Source organism: Maniola hyperantus, chromosome 25 (genome assembly GCF_902806685.2).
Source record: "Maniola hyperantus chromosome 25, iAphHyp1.2, whole genome shotgun sequence".
NCBI lineage: Eukaryota > Metazoa > Arthropoda > Insecta > Lepidoptera > Nymphalidae > Maniola > Maniola hyperantus.
In genome coordinates, this window is record NC_048560.1 from 7,460,023 (window position 1) to 7,476,636 (window position 16,614).

The 16,614-nt window shown below is 37.0% G+C and overlaps 1 protein-coding gene across 7 annotated transcripts in view; it reads right to left on the minus strand.

The window, feature by feature from the left end:
* nrm (neuromusculin) overlaps positions 1–16,614 on the minus strand; it is a 506,208-nt gene that overhangs the window by 45,126 nt on the left and 444,468 nt on the right. For all 7 annotated transcript variants that reach the window (XM_069507073.1, XM_069507071.1, XM_069507068.1 and 4 more), the window contains exons 6-7: positions 14,864–15,010; positions 6,274–6,431 (exon numbers count right to left, since the gene is read on the minus strand). In XM_069507073.1, the coding sequence (XP_069363174.1) occupies positions 6,274–6,431; positions 14,864–15,010 (305 nt within the window). The remainder of the gene's footprint in view (positions 1–6,273; positions 6,432–14,863; positions 15,011–16,614) is intronic.

A 16,614-nucleotide genomic window follows, 5' to 3' on the forward strand; every position in this document is an offset into this window, starting at 1 on the left:
TTGACAGTGAGAGATGGATGCTGTCGTCTTGTTTAAGGGATGATTTTAATTAAATCGTCTGAATTTTGCTTGTTTCGTTACGAAGAGGACTTTTTATGGCCCTAAATAAATAAATAAATAATAAATAAATTTATTCATAAGAATGCAGGTGACATAACATGGTTATAAAATTAGTTGGCGAGCCTTATGCATTCTACCTTAGAATATTGGTGTATGAATATTTAAGTATTACATTACAGTTAAATTTTTAAAAACATGTAAGTACATATAAATTACAAAATCTTTAAAATTATATAATATTCAGAAAGTAAATTAATTAAGTCATACAAAAACAAGAGAAAAAAAAAATTGAAATAATAACAGTCATTTAAATTTTTACATGTCATACAGAGGGGATACCTAACTATTGCACTACAAAGACCATAATTTATTTCAGTCATCTAATCTAAGTCATCAGATTTACATTATTTAGATATTATTTTAGACAAATTATTTGAGCTCATCAATCAAAAATTCCGAGATGTTGTAATAACATTTATTTATAAGCAGCTCATGAGTTTTCCTCTTGAAATTATTTATAGTAGTGTTTTTGTAGTTGTCAGGAAGTTTATTGTACACAGTTATTGCCATATAGTGTGTACTCTTTTCAAACATCTGTTCCTAGTTCTTTTATCTATAAAAGGTTATTTTTTTTTAAATTATAGACTAACGTTTGACTACAATTGATTAATATATACATAAATTTTATACGTGGCAACTATTTTGTAAAAAAAAATGGCGGACATATAGGCAGGGTAGATTCCATACTAAAATATTAAACCACCTTTGAAAATGTATTGAAGTCACTTGAAAATAACATAGGGCACCTTTTCAACGGGGAAAATATTATTAAGTTCGCTTAAGTAAGTGGTGGGGTAAAAGGGTTATTGTTGCCCGAACACAGACAGTGCAAGCTTGGAGCTGTAAAAGCTATTTCAATATGAGGAATGGGGTGGCGTGGAGATGTTTATTGCTATAAAAATTAGAAAAAAAATATCTAAAAATCCTTTCTTAGTACTCGTACTCGTACTCTCTTACAGGTTTACGTTGTAAAAAAGGTAGAAGACAGGCATACAGATACATTTTTGCATTAATTATTTAAATACTAGCTGATGTCCGCGACTTCGACTCGCGTGGAATTAGGTTTTTAAAATCCCGTGGGAACTCTTTGATTTCCGGAATAAAAAGTAGCCTATGTCACTCTCCAGGTCTTTATACCTACCCATGCAAAAAGTCACGTCAATCCGTTGCACCGTTGCGGCGTGATTAAAGGACAAACCAACAAACCAACAAACAAACAGACTTTTGCATTTATAATAAGGGTACTGATTTATTTATTTTTAGTAATAATAGCAAAAAGCAGAAGCGAAATTGACTCGCTCTAATTATTTCCACCTGGCGCGTGTTTTTAACAGAAAAAGATGAGGAGTCGATGAAATAAAATTATTTTTAAACATCATTGTTTATTAGTTATATCATTTATTTGAATTGAATTGAAAGAGTTTCGTGATTTGCCGTTACAAAAAATTTGTAAAATTTGCCGTGTAAAACTAAAATCATACTACTAGGGCGTTGGACTGTAGTAATAAAATGTTGTGATATTTTGTATAGAGGTAGTTTATGGGGCTAGAATTCATTATTCAAAAGATTTTTTTTAAATATCGTTAGTTGCAATATAATTTATTTATTAACATCACGCTGTACGTGGTGGAATGAGATAAAACAACTCTTCAGAACACTCCTCATTATAGAGGCGATAGAACACGTAAAGAGAGCTTACGTCTCTGCGGTGTTCCAAGCTTTCCAATAAGCCGGTTAGTTAACTTGCCATCTATAAAAAAAATGCTCTAATTGTTATTCTGCAGATAAAATTTTAATAAGTAAGTCGTCTCCATTCCACCCGTTGTCCAACTGGCCTCACCGTGCGCCTCAATAAGTCAAATTCAATAATGTTCACAAATGAAACGTCACACTCCGTTCCTTGGCGGAAGAAATTTTATATTTTCCACTTTTCCGCTGAAACTCTCACTTTATTGTCTGGATTTCCACTTTGCTTGATTTCTCGGTTTTCTTTGGTGCGATTTATAAAGTTTATTTTTCAATATTTTCGCTCTGCTGGTAGCAGGGGTGTAACGGATATTCGCATCCACATCCGGATTAAATCAAACATCCGCATCCACACCAATCAATGCGGAACTTTTACGGATGTACGGATTCATATTTACAACAAGGAACGACCTGCAATGAAAGTGGGCGGGGCCAGAGAGGCGCGTGCCTCGCGCGTGTTTGCTAGATCTTCGTTCGCTAACTGACCAATCAAAAAATTTACAATGGTACCCAACAGGGGTATTACGGATATTCGCATCCGCATCCGCAAATACGGAACATTCGCGTTCATTCAGACATCTGCATCCGCATCCGCATCCGTGGATTTGAACCTCTAATAATCATTTAATCAATGTAGTCCATGAGGACGAGGTCGCGAGCATAAGCTAGTTCTACAATAATTATTATGATACCATTTCATACTCCTGTCGAACTATTATCTAACTAGCTGATGCCCGCGACTTCGTCCGCGTGGAATTAGGTTTTTTAAAAATCCCGTGGGAACTCTTTGATTTTCCGGGATAAAAAGTAGCCTATGTCACTCTCCAGGTCTTTATCTATACCTATGCAAAAAATCACGTCAATCCGTTGCACCGTTGCGACGTGATTGAAGGACAAACCAACAAACCAACAAACAAACACACTTTCGCATTTATATAAGGGTACGGATTAGAAAGAAAAAAGAATAATGTAACAGAAATGTTTCTAATTACAAAAAGGAAAAAGTGTCAAAGTTAATTAATTAATCGATCCAAATGAAATTTCACGGTTCCGTAGCTGTTGGGAATATTCAACAAAAGGGGACAACGGACGGGACCCTAAATTAATTATATCAAATGCGTTGTCTCATTTTCATGAAAGTTTCAGCCATTTAAAAGTGAAAGGCTAAGAGCAAGTGGGCAACACGGTATTTGACTTTTATCAAACGTCAAAACGCGCCCTTAGTATGCGATATTCTATGAAATACTTAAAATGTGTCGTCACATCGTAATGACGTATTTTTTTAGTTTAATCGATAATTTAAAATGGTTATCTAAATAAATCTATATAAAAAGGAAAACGTGACTGACTGACTGACTGATCTATCAACGCACAGCTCTAACTACTGTACGGATCGGGCTGAAATTTGGCATGCAGATAGCTATTATGACGTAGGCATCCGCTAAGAAAGGATTTTTGAAAATTCAACCTGAAATAGGGGTGAAATAGGGGTTTGAAATTTGTATTGTCCACGCGGACGAAGTCGCGAGCATAAGCTAGTTACATTTAAAACTAACAAAGGACGTGGATTTTACGTATTTTAGAAGATCTTTTTTTCAATGATCACTGAGAAAATTAGGAGCTGGCTAACGAAACGTAGTAAATCTTTAAAGGAGTAGTGCCATGGGTCTCTAGAGACCCGTGACACGCGGACAGACAGGCAGACATTTTAAACCCTAAAAACCTGTTTAAATTACTTTATAATATATAGTTCATTAGCTCTTACACCAAAAACCTGCGCCGTAAAGGCTGATTTGTACTAAGTTCCTGTATTAATTAGAAAGTTTAACTTTGAAATTATTTTAATTTAAATGTTTTAACTGAAGCTTACACACTTAGCGTGTTTGAGATCAAAAGTTGTGATAGCGCAGTGGTGAAGACTTTGGGCTCTTATCTAGAGGGTTCGGGGTTCAAAATTCTAACTTTTGGAGCTATGTACGTTTTAAGCAATTTAACTGGAAAACATCGTGACGAAACCTGCATGCCTGAGAGTTCTCAAAAGAAATATTAGCTGGCTTATGCTCGCGACTTCGTCCCCGTGGACTACACAAATTTCAGACCCCTATTTCACCCCCTTAGGGGTTGAATTTTCAAAAAATATTTCTTAGCGGATGCTTACGTCATAACAGCTATCTGCATGCCAAAATTCGGCTTGATCCGTCTATTAGTTTGAGCTGTGCGTTGATAAATCAGTCAGTCAGTCACCTTTTCCTTTTATATATAGTTTTTATATAAAGTCTGCCACTGTCTGCGACTTGTATAACCAAAAGCTACATGTGATACATATAATATAAGTAACATGATCACGTACCCGTTATATATTTATGAGTGATATGAGAGTAATTTTTGGTTACGGCTAAGCATGAATATAATATCGGAACCAATATCCTGGGACTACTTATATTAAGAGAATAGTGGTTCGCCAGCTCGATTGAGGTTTCCACGCACTCCTGTTTTGAATTTTGTTATATTTTACCTTTTTTTTGTGAATGAAAACGCCCATCTTGTAAAGTCAGCGGTACTGATTCTGAGCATTCGCATCCTCTTCTTACTAATGTAATGTGAAAAGGATAACACAGTATGACAGTTTTAAATTTAATTTGAGAGCTGCCAAACCTCGTGACTTTAACTGCCGGTCGCAACCCTATTTTTTAAATTTTTAAATTTAAATTTTTTAAAGTTATTTTTTAAAGTTTATAGTCTTTAAAAGTAAAATTCATCTCCCGCCCCTTTCTAGGAATATTAAAAAAAAATGGATGCAGATTAAATTTAGTTTAAAGAAAGACAACAGAACCGGCGCCGTTATTTATAACTAGATGATGCCCGCGACTTCGTCCGCGTGGATTTAGGTTTTTTAAAAATCCCGTGGGAACTCTTTAATTTTCCGGGATAAAAAGTAGCCTATGTCCTTCTTCGGGATGTAAGTTAACTCTAAATAGTTTTAAATACATATCAAAAATTGTGGACCGACAGAAATCGAACCCGCGTCTCCATGGGATCGCGCCCGACGCTCTGCCCACTACGATACGGTACGCTTGCTACCAGTGACGAAATGAATTAATGACTTCACAATGCGTAGACGACAATTATTCTTTAACATAAAAAAATCCTGCAGAAATTACTCTATTTTTATGCTAAATACATAGTTAAAAAATATTGATTGTGACGTCAATATTCGCTTTCCGTACAGCGTGACGTTACTAATTAATTATGTTAAAAATTAATAAAAATCATGATCTTTTTCAAATTATTCTCTTCAATAATGAATTCTAGTCCCATATAAACTGCCACTATACAAAAATCACTTCATTTTATTACTACAGTCCAAGACCCTATTATGGTGACACATTTCTTAGTTACACCACATTACACGTATGTCACGTTTCCCAACCACAACCTTGCAAGCACCAGGGTCACCACAGTGCGCAGAGACCACAAATTTCACCCAGTACAGTCGGGATCGTAATTTGCGGCGATGAAGACTACGTGAGTTAGTTAGGGGGTCGGTAATATTTAACGAGGTCGAATGTACCCCGAATTGGTTACATAAAGGCAATATATTTGCTTTGATACCTCTACCTTTTGTATAATGTCATATCGGATTATTCTTCTATTAATTAATGTTATACATTATGAAGATAACGTTTATACGTATACTAACTTATGCTCGCGACTTCGTCTGCGTGGACTACACAAATTTCAAACCCCTATTTCGGCCCCTTAGGGGTTGGATTTTCAAAAATCCTTTCTTAGCGGATGCCTACGTCATAATAGCTATCTGCATGCCAAATTTCAGCCCGATCCGTCTGAGGTGTGCGTTGTTTAACTCTGGGTGAGACGTTCATTTGCACCTACATAATTTATTTTAATGTGCATTTAAAGAACCTCTTTACCAGTATGAAACTGTCCAGCAATTTCTATTACAATCATGTTGGAAACTGCTGGAGTGCCCACAGATAAGAGTCGATTGAAGTTTTGTTTTTTTAATACCTGGGCGCGTTTGGAACCCTCGTGTAGCTTTAGTTTTAAGTTCGCGTAAAAATAATCACCACTATATCATCATGTTACAAATGCAAACCGACTATCAAAAAGCGTAAATTTTTTACCTACTACTACTACTTTGAATAAACGTTTTGACTTTGGCTTTGACTTTGACTTTAATAATGAAGTCATTTCCGAGCAAGTTTTTGTAGTGTTGTGTTATCTATGTAGTAGTGACGTAACAAAGCATTGTTGTACACTGTCTCGTGCATTTTATGTTGTGATACGGCCATTCTGATATCGAGTGGACGTGTCCTTGTGGAAACACTGTGTTGACGAGGCATAGTGCTTGTGTGATGATACCAAAAGGGGTAAGTGCTAGAGTACCTTTATATTTGGGTCTGGAGTCGGCAGCTTCTGCGTGCCGTTGAACCACTCGACGGTCGCAGCCGGTCTTGCACCCGATACCGTGCACATCAGAGTAAGCAACGTGCCCTGCGTTGCGTGCTCTCCCATCCCTAGTATCGCGATCTTGTTTGGTGGCACTGGAAAGAAGAAAGAGAAAAAAAAAATATTTAGACAATAGATAGAGTAAGAGCGGTGATAGACTAGTGGTAAAGATGTCCGCTTCCTATTGGAGGGGTCGGCGATTTTATGTAGCTACTCTACCAGAAAACAATTATTGTAGAAACCCTGGCATTCCTTTTTATGAAAAACTACGACTTACGACTTCATTCGCGTGGATTACACGAATTTCAAACCCCTATTTCACCCCCTTAGGGGTTGATTTTCAAAAATCCTTTCTTTTCGGATGATTACGTCATAATAGCTATCTGCATGCCAAATTTCAGCCCGATCCGTCCAGTAGTTTGAGCTGTGCGTTGATGGCTCAGTCAGTCAGTCACCTTTTCCTTTTATATAATTTAGATAATATTTTTTCAGGCTGCGCAAGGTAATAACAAATTTTAGTCAGTCATTTTAAAAATGACGATTGAAAATTGCGATATACGTGTTTCCGTTTCACCGCACCGATTTTCAAAAATTCCATTCGAGCGAAGCTAGGGTGTGACCTAGTCTACAATAATATAGTTTGAGTTATTGACTAAGCAGAAATATTCAAAATATAGCAGTGTACGTAAAGTAGCTAACTCATAAAGAAAAACCCACTATTTTCCTTCAATAAAACTGTCTCTTAGAAAATATGACATACGCCAATAAACAAAGTGTTATCGAAAAAGAATATTGTCGATAAAATTCCTAATTTGGCCGATTGACTCGCCGTATTTGTCTCATAAACTGCAATAAAGCCTATCCGAACGATTGCTTATTAGCCCAGTGTGGCCATGATCGAGAAATAATTTCATTATTTTCGTATTTATTGTATCGACGAACGACGGGTAGATGGTAAAATAATACGGTTAGGATAATAAATGCCATCTTTTTACCAAGAAATAACGGACGACTAGGGTTTTCTTTTCTTATTTATATTTTAGTCCTCATTCAAATACCAACTAATCAATCGTTATAATATTATCAAAATCAATGTTTTTTAACCGACTTCAAAAAAAGGAGGAGGTTCTCAATTCGACTGTATGTTTTTTTTGTATGTTTGTTACGCGATTACTCCGTCATAATATTATTAACCGATTTTAATGATTCTTTTATTTTGTTTGATAGGTTGTACTTGAAAGGTGGTCTGTTTTACTTTGGTGAAGATCTGATGAATATCTTCAGAGATGGAGAACAGAACTCCTCAATAGATAAGAGTAAATTGCTCGCGATCAGTGTAACAGCTTAGTAAACAGTAGGTTTTTAACCAGGCATAGCATATTTTAGTACAATGGGTGGCCCCATTGTACTAAAATATGATATGCCACTAAAAATAAAAATAAAAATTGTGAAATAAAAAAAATTCTGAAAAAAATAAAACGGACTTCAATAACCACCAACACTAAAAAGTAAAAAAATAATTTAATTTATTACCCAATATATTATGTATACAAGAGTTATTGTAGTTCTATAGTAATATTTTTTGGAGTCGGTGCCAATGTGGTGTCACAAAACAATATGAACAGTAGATAGACGGTTCGTGCGGCTAATTGGCGCCGGCTCCAAAAAATGCGGCCCAGGCCCTGTAGCGGCGTGACTGAAGGACAAAGAAACAAACAAATCCCCTCACGCATTTATAATATCAAGTAGGTTCTTAGTGATGAACAGTGTTTGGTTTGATTATGATGTAGATTTGAGATCAAACAATATAACTTGAGCAGTATAAACTCCAGTACGCAAAGTCAGAGGCAATCAGCCAGAATTTGACACGCCTAGGCTATTATTTACGTTAGGTCTACTTGAAACGCCTGCGGGTCTAATACTTATTAAATAAGCGGTGGTACAAGGTATAAGAGGTACAAGGTATAAGAGGTATTCTCTTTAATCCTAATCCTTGTCTTAATAATTTTTTATTTTTATTTTTATTGAATGGTTTACTAGCGATTTTAACATAAAACTTACTAACTATAATAAATACATAGATTTTTCTATCATGCACAACTATGTTAAATCATTTTAAAGTAAACACTGCATGCAAATTCCGTACAGATATCAGTTACAAAGGGGATAACAATTTAAGTACAATAATATAATAAATGTGAAAGTGTGTATGTTTGGATGTTTGTTACTCAATCACGCAAAAAACGGCTGAACGGATTTGGAAGAAATTTGGAATGAAGATAGATTAGAAAGAAAGAAAGAAAGAAAAGACGTTTATTTACACAAATTGTGCCACACATCACAACTTAAAGCTAAGAGCTGGTTATTCCGGCGCTTCTTCCACCTGAGAACAAGCAAAAGAAGCGCCGGAACAAACTGTCATGTGTGGCACAACCCGAAAAAAGCGTCCCAGCTCAGCATTATGCTGTATGCCTTGTTGCGCAAGAACATACAGCGCTGACTTTCAGCTGGTACCCTGAACCGGGTGACGCCACGGAATCATAAACTAATGATAACTAAACATAACTAATAAAACACACGGAAGCATTAAAAAAAAAAAAAACACTAACTAACAACTATACTTATTACTGACTATACTAACACAAGTCACAGACTGTAACTATACTAGTTATTTAGCACCATACATATTTCAATGTCTAATAATAGTAAAACAAAAACTAAGCACACCTACATAATTATATTATAGGTATATAAATATTAACTTAATATAAATGTTAACACCAGGTAACTAAAGTTTGTATATAATATATAAAACACAACTATATATACATACATATACGTACACATATATAAATATATACCCTGATTATACCCTGGATTAACACATAATTTACATTAATTAACACGGGATTTTTAAAAGCCTAATTCCACGCGAACGAAGTCGCGGGCATCGGCTAGTATCTACCTACATAATGTAAATCTGATGACTTAGATTAGATGACTGAAATAAATAGTTCTGTATTGCAATAGTTCGGTAAAAAATAATTTACCATGATAATTATGATAATGTACTTACCTACTATAAAAATTTGCACACACCTACTGTTATAAATTTATAATTAATTAAATTAAGTAATCTGTAAAAAAAAATTGTAATCCTATTTGGCCTTATTTTCAGTCTGTTATTATGTAAAATTATATTGTATGTATCGCTGTTGATTGCAAATAAACGAATAAAATAAAATAAAAAAGTTATTTGTTAAATGTGTTAGAACAAAAAAATTGGTGAACATACATTAAAAAAAAACGGGCCGAATTGAGAACCACCTCCTTTTTGGGAGTCGGTTAAAAATAGATTTAAGACCAAATTGTACCACATTCTACCAAATAAAACTATTTTTATTTCTTTTATACCCTTTTGTTGTTGCGCTTATAACTCGGACCACTCACAAATCCATCGAATGTGATGATTGGGCCATTACTTACAGTGTAAGGGGTTCTGACCTCCCATGTATCTTGCTACACGGACCAAATTGACGATCAGTTTCCTTGTTAATTAAAACTTAGCAAATTTTGATCATCCTTCAACATGATTGGTAATTTTAATTTTTAGGGTTCCTTACCTTAAAAGGAAAAACGGAACCCTTATAGGCAGTGGCGTGCTGGTCATAGAGGCATAAATGCACTGCTTACCCCAGTTATAATAGCTCAATGCATATTTTTCTTTATGACCTGCCAGTAAACAGGTTCTCACCTAACTAATGCCTACCCTGGCTTCAAACCCTGTGCACGCCACTGCTTATAGGATCACTTTGTTGTCTGTCTGTATGTCTGTCTGTCTGTCAAGAAACCTACAGGGTACTTGCCGTTGACCTAGAATCATGAAATTTGGCAGGTAGGTAGATCTTGTAGCTGACATTCGGGGGAAATTCTGAAAACCGTGAATTTGTGGTCGAGATGGCAATCCGGGAGGGGACGCCCCGCACAGCCGCACAGCCCCCGTGCGGGGTAGTGCGTGCCTTAATGCATCTATGTATAGTATTTGTTGTTGTAATACTTATCGTTGGGGTCCCAAGGTGCTGGAATGGCGACCTCGCACCGGAAGACGCAGTATTTTGTATTGATTTATGTATTATTTAATTTGTTATTGTGACAAAATTTTATAAATATTGATAATTTTTTTTTTTTTAAATAAGCAAATTTAAAAGAATAATTAAAAAATACGTAAAATAATTCTAACATAATATTGCATGCCTTAGTATATAAGGCTGTACTTACCACAATGTATGACTAAGAACCATTGTAAACCCAAATAAGCAATAAATAATTTGATTTGATTTGATTTGATTGGAAGACCCCCCACTAGGTGCACGGACGACATCAAACGAGTCGCAGGGAGCCGCTCGATTCAGGCGGCGCAAGACTATGGCGTATGGAAGTCCCTACAAGAGACCTATGCCCAGCAGTGGACGTCTATCTGTTGATGATGATAATGATGATAGTATCTGTCGCGTACTATACATGGGTGCATTAAGGCATCACTCAACTCTTCGTAGGCAGTAATTTTCTGGATCACGCGATAAATTGCCAACCGTATTGCTAATAAGTGCCAGGATAGTGGCTAGTGATGTGCTGTTACTTTTATGCTTTTATCGATAAACAACATGTCTTCTGAGAAAGAGAAAAAGATAACAGCCTTGTTTTAAAGGTCAAGTTTGCCTACACATCTACAGGCAGCGCTCCAAGCGGAAACGTTGCGAAGTTAAAATCAGTAGCATTGAATTTTTGACTTTAACTCAAGGCTGTTTAGGTACATTTTATTTTGACGTTATTGTGTTTCAACTCTCAAATCCTAGCAACGTTGGTGAGACGTAAAACGAGAGCAGAAACGTTTTGTGCGAGTAGATTGGGTCTTGACCATATAAGGATGCCAACGTTGACTATTTCTTGCTCTTTCTATAATCATTATATTTTAAAGAGAACTTGAGATATTTCTTAATACGGTATTTGCCTATGTGAAAAATAAATTATTTCTCAGTGATTATTAAATAGAGGGTCCTCCTTAATACGTAAAATCCACGTCTTTTGTTAGTGTTAAGTATAATAATATAATAACCATTTTAAATTATCGATTAAACTAAAAAAACACGTCAAATCATTGTGACGTCACATGCCAGTATTTTATAGAAGCTCGCATACTAAGCGCGTGTTTTGACGTTTGATAAATAGATACTGATTTGACTAGTTGTCAAATACCGCATTGTTTTAAATACATTACAAAAATTGCGGACCGGCAGGAATCGAACCCGCGTCTCCTGGGATCGCGCCCGACGCTCTGACCAAGCTACGGCACGCTTGCTACCAGTGACGTGTGATATGTATGTTCACTCAGTACTGAAACGACTGTTTATGCCATCTAGAAGCGACACTTTTGCAGTTATCGAAACTTCTTTTTCTATCGAGTTCTATCGAGCTGAGTTTGTTATGGGCTCCTCTCAGACCTGGGCGCGTTTGGAACGTATTAATTATCACCACTATATCATCATACAAATTAAAATTTTGACCGTCAGTAAGCGTAAAATTTTACCTATTCTAAATAAATAATTTGAGTTTGAGTTCGATAAAATGTATGTGAGACATCACTAGTAAAACAAGGGTCGGAAATTTTCCCACCTTGCAATATCGATAATATCGACAAGGGTAGTTCGGCGCCCAACGTGAGTTCGGCACCCTTAGCGATGTGGTGATAAATGAGTTGGGCGTTACAAGTCACTTCACACTTGTCTATTTTGGAACTTATAGGTATTTGTACCTTTTGTGGGTTACTTACAATTATGTATTTATTCAATTCAATTCAATTTTCTTTATTGCGATTTTTTTTTTTAAAGAATATTAGCCATTTTTATAAATGATTCCCCTTCCTCCCTTCCCCTTTCCTCTCCAACTAAGCGTCAAGCTTGTGCTAGGAGTAGGTACGACAATAGTGCAACGGGCGGGGTTTGAACCGTCGACCTTTCGGTTTTCAGTCCACTCCTATACCGGTTGAGCTATTGAGGCTCTTAAAATTTGTATTAGTGTACGTCCAAATTCTACCTTGCGGCATGCAATGATACAATAATACAAATTACATAAAACTAGCTGACCCGCTCCGGCTTCGCTCAGGTGCAATTTAGAAAATCGGCGTGGAGCATAGAAAAAATCCTGAAATAGGTACCTACCTACGATTTTTTCTTTTGTAACCGAAAAGCCAAATATCAATTTTCATGGAAATAACTTCAAAAATAACGGACTTTTTAAAAATCGTAAAATACGTATTTTTAAGCCTGTATACCAATTTTCATCGATGTAACTTTAAAAATGATAGACTTTCATAAAAATTTCCATCCTCTATTTACCATCCTTAGGGGTGGATTTTCAAAAAACCCTTTCTAGGTCTAGAAGTAGCCAAAAGGAATGTATTTTTGACGCGATTTCGACGACCTCTCTGGCGCAGTGGTGAGTGCTGTATAAGTGGGAGGTCCTAGGTTCGGATTCCGATAGGGGCAATTGGGAATTTATAAATTCTAAATTGTATACGGTCTGGTCAGGTGGGTGGCTTTGGCCGAGGATTTGGATGCACCTAGAGAGGGGCTTAAGGTCTAGAAAAATAGCTATTTAGGTCTAGACATATTTAAAAGGGCATTAGCTAAAACAGGATTTACTTATCAGCCTGCACAAGTATAATTACGTCCATTAATTACCCGCTATCAAGGAATGCTTCTAATGAAAATTTATTCCTTCTGGAAAAACGTAAAATGTCGCCCGCCTCCCGACGAGGCGACGAATTGAGAGAAAAGTTTTAAAGGGATTTAAAAACCAGTCAAGTGCGAGTCGGGCTTCCATACGAAGGGTTCATTTTGAAATTCCTTTTATTAGGGTTTCGTACCTCAAAAGGAAAGACGGAACCCTTATAGGATCATTGTAGCGTTTAAACTATCGTGAGTGATTTCCATATATCTTACACCCGTCTATACTCACGTGTTTAGTCGACGTTAGCCCGACTAGTTTCGAACCCATCCGGGGTCGGCATGCGCGAACTGACTCCTTGAAAAAGGACCCCGGATGGGTTTGAAACTAGTCGGGCTAACGTCGACTAAACACGTGAGTATAGACGGGTGTAAGATATGTATAGTAATACTTAGAGGATCACTTTGTTGTCTGTCTGTCTGTCTGTCCGAAGGGTACTTCCCATTGACCTAGAATCATGAAATTTGGCACGTTCTGGTTACATCCTGTATAGTTTAAAAAATCATTTGACAGTTATATGTCCCGCAAATTGCTATTGCGCTGGAACCATGTCTCATTACCATCAAAATGACGTTATTTTGACGTCAGCTGAAATAAAAATATACCATCAGCTTGAAACGATGACGTGACGACCTCCCTGGCGCAGTGGTAAGCGCTGTGGTCTTATTAGTGGGAGGTCCCGGGTTCGAGTCCTGGCAGGGATTTGGAATTTTATAATTTCTAAATTTCTGGTCTGGTCTGGTGGGAGGCTTCGGCCGTGGCTAGTTACCACCCTACCGGCAAAGCCGTGCTGCCAAGCGATTTAGCGTTCCGGTACGATGCCGTGTAGAAACCAAAGGGGCATGGGTTTATTAAAAACTGCCGTACCCCTTCCAGGTTAGCCCGTTTCCATCTTCGACTGCATCGTCACTTACCACCAGGTGAGATTGCAATCAAGGGCTAACTTGTATCTGAATAAAATAAAATAAACTTCAGTCTAGTGCTGACGTCACTAAAAAGGCGGCCACGCGCATTAGCAATTTGCGGGACTTATTTATTTATTTATTTTATATCTAACTAGCTTATGCTCGCGACTTCGTCCGCGTGGACTACAAAATTTCAAAACCCTATTTCACCCCCTTAGGAGTTGAATTTTCAAAAATCCTTTCTTAGCGGATGCCTACGTCATAATAGCTATCTGCATGCCAAATTTCAGCCCGATCCGTCCAGTAGTTTGAGCTGTGCGTTGATAGATCAGTCAGTCAGTCAGTCAGTCAGTCAGTCAGTCACCTTTTCCTTTTATATATATATACATACATTCCTTTTATTTATATGTATATAGATTAGAACGGCAGTGCCACTTACACTAACTAGATGATTAATAATAAATTTAAATACAAATAAAGGTACAAGAAAAAAGACATAAAATACAAAACGATAAAAGATCAAAGAATTTTGAATATGTACGCTGAGAACATTGAATGACATATTCATGCAATGCTCTCAGCGTATTTCAGTAACTCCCGAACCAGTATTATAGACCCATCATTAAATGGGTCCCATTGAGCATTATTGTCCAAAAGCGCGTTGAATGATGCTAATGAACGGGGTATAGGTGACATAGATCTAGCAACAGTGCGATGATGTGGGACCACGAAAAGTTTATTTTGAATATGTACGCTGAGAACATTGAATGACATATTCATGCAATGCTCTCAGCGTACTTCAGTAACTCCCGAACCAGTATTATATCAATACATACCTTCAACATTAAGCTTGACATGCCTCAGCACAGGGCGGTCCAAGGCAGCCGACGACACGTTGCACACTAGCTCGCCCCCAAGCTCCGTCCGCGTTATCGTCAGCGGCAGCACGCGCTTCACGCTGTTCTGTTCGGTGATGGTTTGTGCTGCAACAAATGAGATACAGCTCAGAAACTTCGTAGTCAAAGTCAAAGTCAATTTATTCAAAGTACATAGTTAACAATGTGAAGATGCAGATATAACTATTATTTACTAGACTTCGTCGCCGGGGATAAAAACTTTTTTTGAATCCCCTGGGACTTCTTTGATTTTCCGGGATAAAAAGTAGCCTATGTCATATAAGCTAACTCTTTACCAACGTTTTGCGTCATCATTCCTTATGGCTAAGGTTTGGAATACTCTTTCACGATCTGTGTTTCCTACCAATTACAACCCGGGTATCTTTAAAACAAGAGTGAATAGACATCTTCTAGGTAAACGCGTCCCATCTTAGCCCACATCACCACTTTCCATCAGCTGTGATTGTGGTCAAGCGTTTGTCTATAATGAATTTAAAAAAAATAACCCCCAATTAATAGGTACTAATTTGATATAGGTATAACAAAATCAATAAACTAGATAGATAGATAGATTGGTAGACTTCACACACCTTTGAGAACATTATGGAGAATTCTCAGGCATGCAGATTTGCTCACGATGTTTTCTTTCCTCCTTCACCGTTAAAGCAAGTGATTTTTAATAATTTAAAACGCACATAACTGAGAAAAGTTAGAGATCGAACCCCCGACTTCCGATTAGAAGGCGGACGTCCTAACCACTAGGCTATCACAGCTATACAATATCACTAATTTGATATAGGTTTAGCAAAATCAATAAACCAGATAGTTTAACAATACCGCTAAATCATCCAATACCTATTTATTAAGTCAACAGACGCTTACGCGGTTACCTAAATTTCTAACAACCCCCTAACAACAATGCTGACGTCAAACTCGAAGAGTAAGGGGTTAGATAACGATTTGTAAATATAACTTGAGCCTTTTGGCTATCATAGTTGCGAAGTTGTAGGGTTGGCTACTACTCACTGGAGAAAAGAAACAAATAGTCATTTGTAATGCGAGGCTGCAAAGTTGTTATTTTGCCGCGAGAGTTTGTACTGAATTCCGAGCCAGCAAAGCATTCTAGAGCTGAACCATGAGCGAAGTGAGTAGTAGAGTAGTTAAAAAATAGAATCCCAGGAGTAGCCAGGAATTCAAAGGCACCCCTAAAGGGATGAAATAGGGGTTTGAAAATTGTGTAGTCCACGCGGCCCAATAGTGTAGTCGCGAGCATAAGTTAGTAGGTACTAATTTGATATAGGTTTAGCAAAATCAATAAACCAGATAGTTTAGCAATACCGCTAAATCATCCAATGCCTATTTATTAAGTCAACAGACGCTTACGCGGTTACCTAAATTTCTAACAACCCCCTAACAACAATGCTGACGTCAAACTCGAAGAGTAAGGGGTTAGATAACGATTTGTAAATATAACTTGAGCCTTTTGGCTATCATAGTTGCGAAGTTGTAGGGTTGGCTACTTCTCACTGAAAAAAAAGAAACAAATAGTCATTTATAATGCGAGGCTGCAAAGTTGTTATTTTGCCGCGAGGGTTGAATTCAGAGCCAGAAAAGCATTCTAAAGCTGAACCTTGAGCGACGCGAGTGGTTTAAAAAAATAGAATCCTAAGCCTGGCGAGGAATTTAAAGGC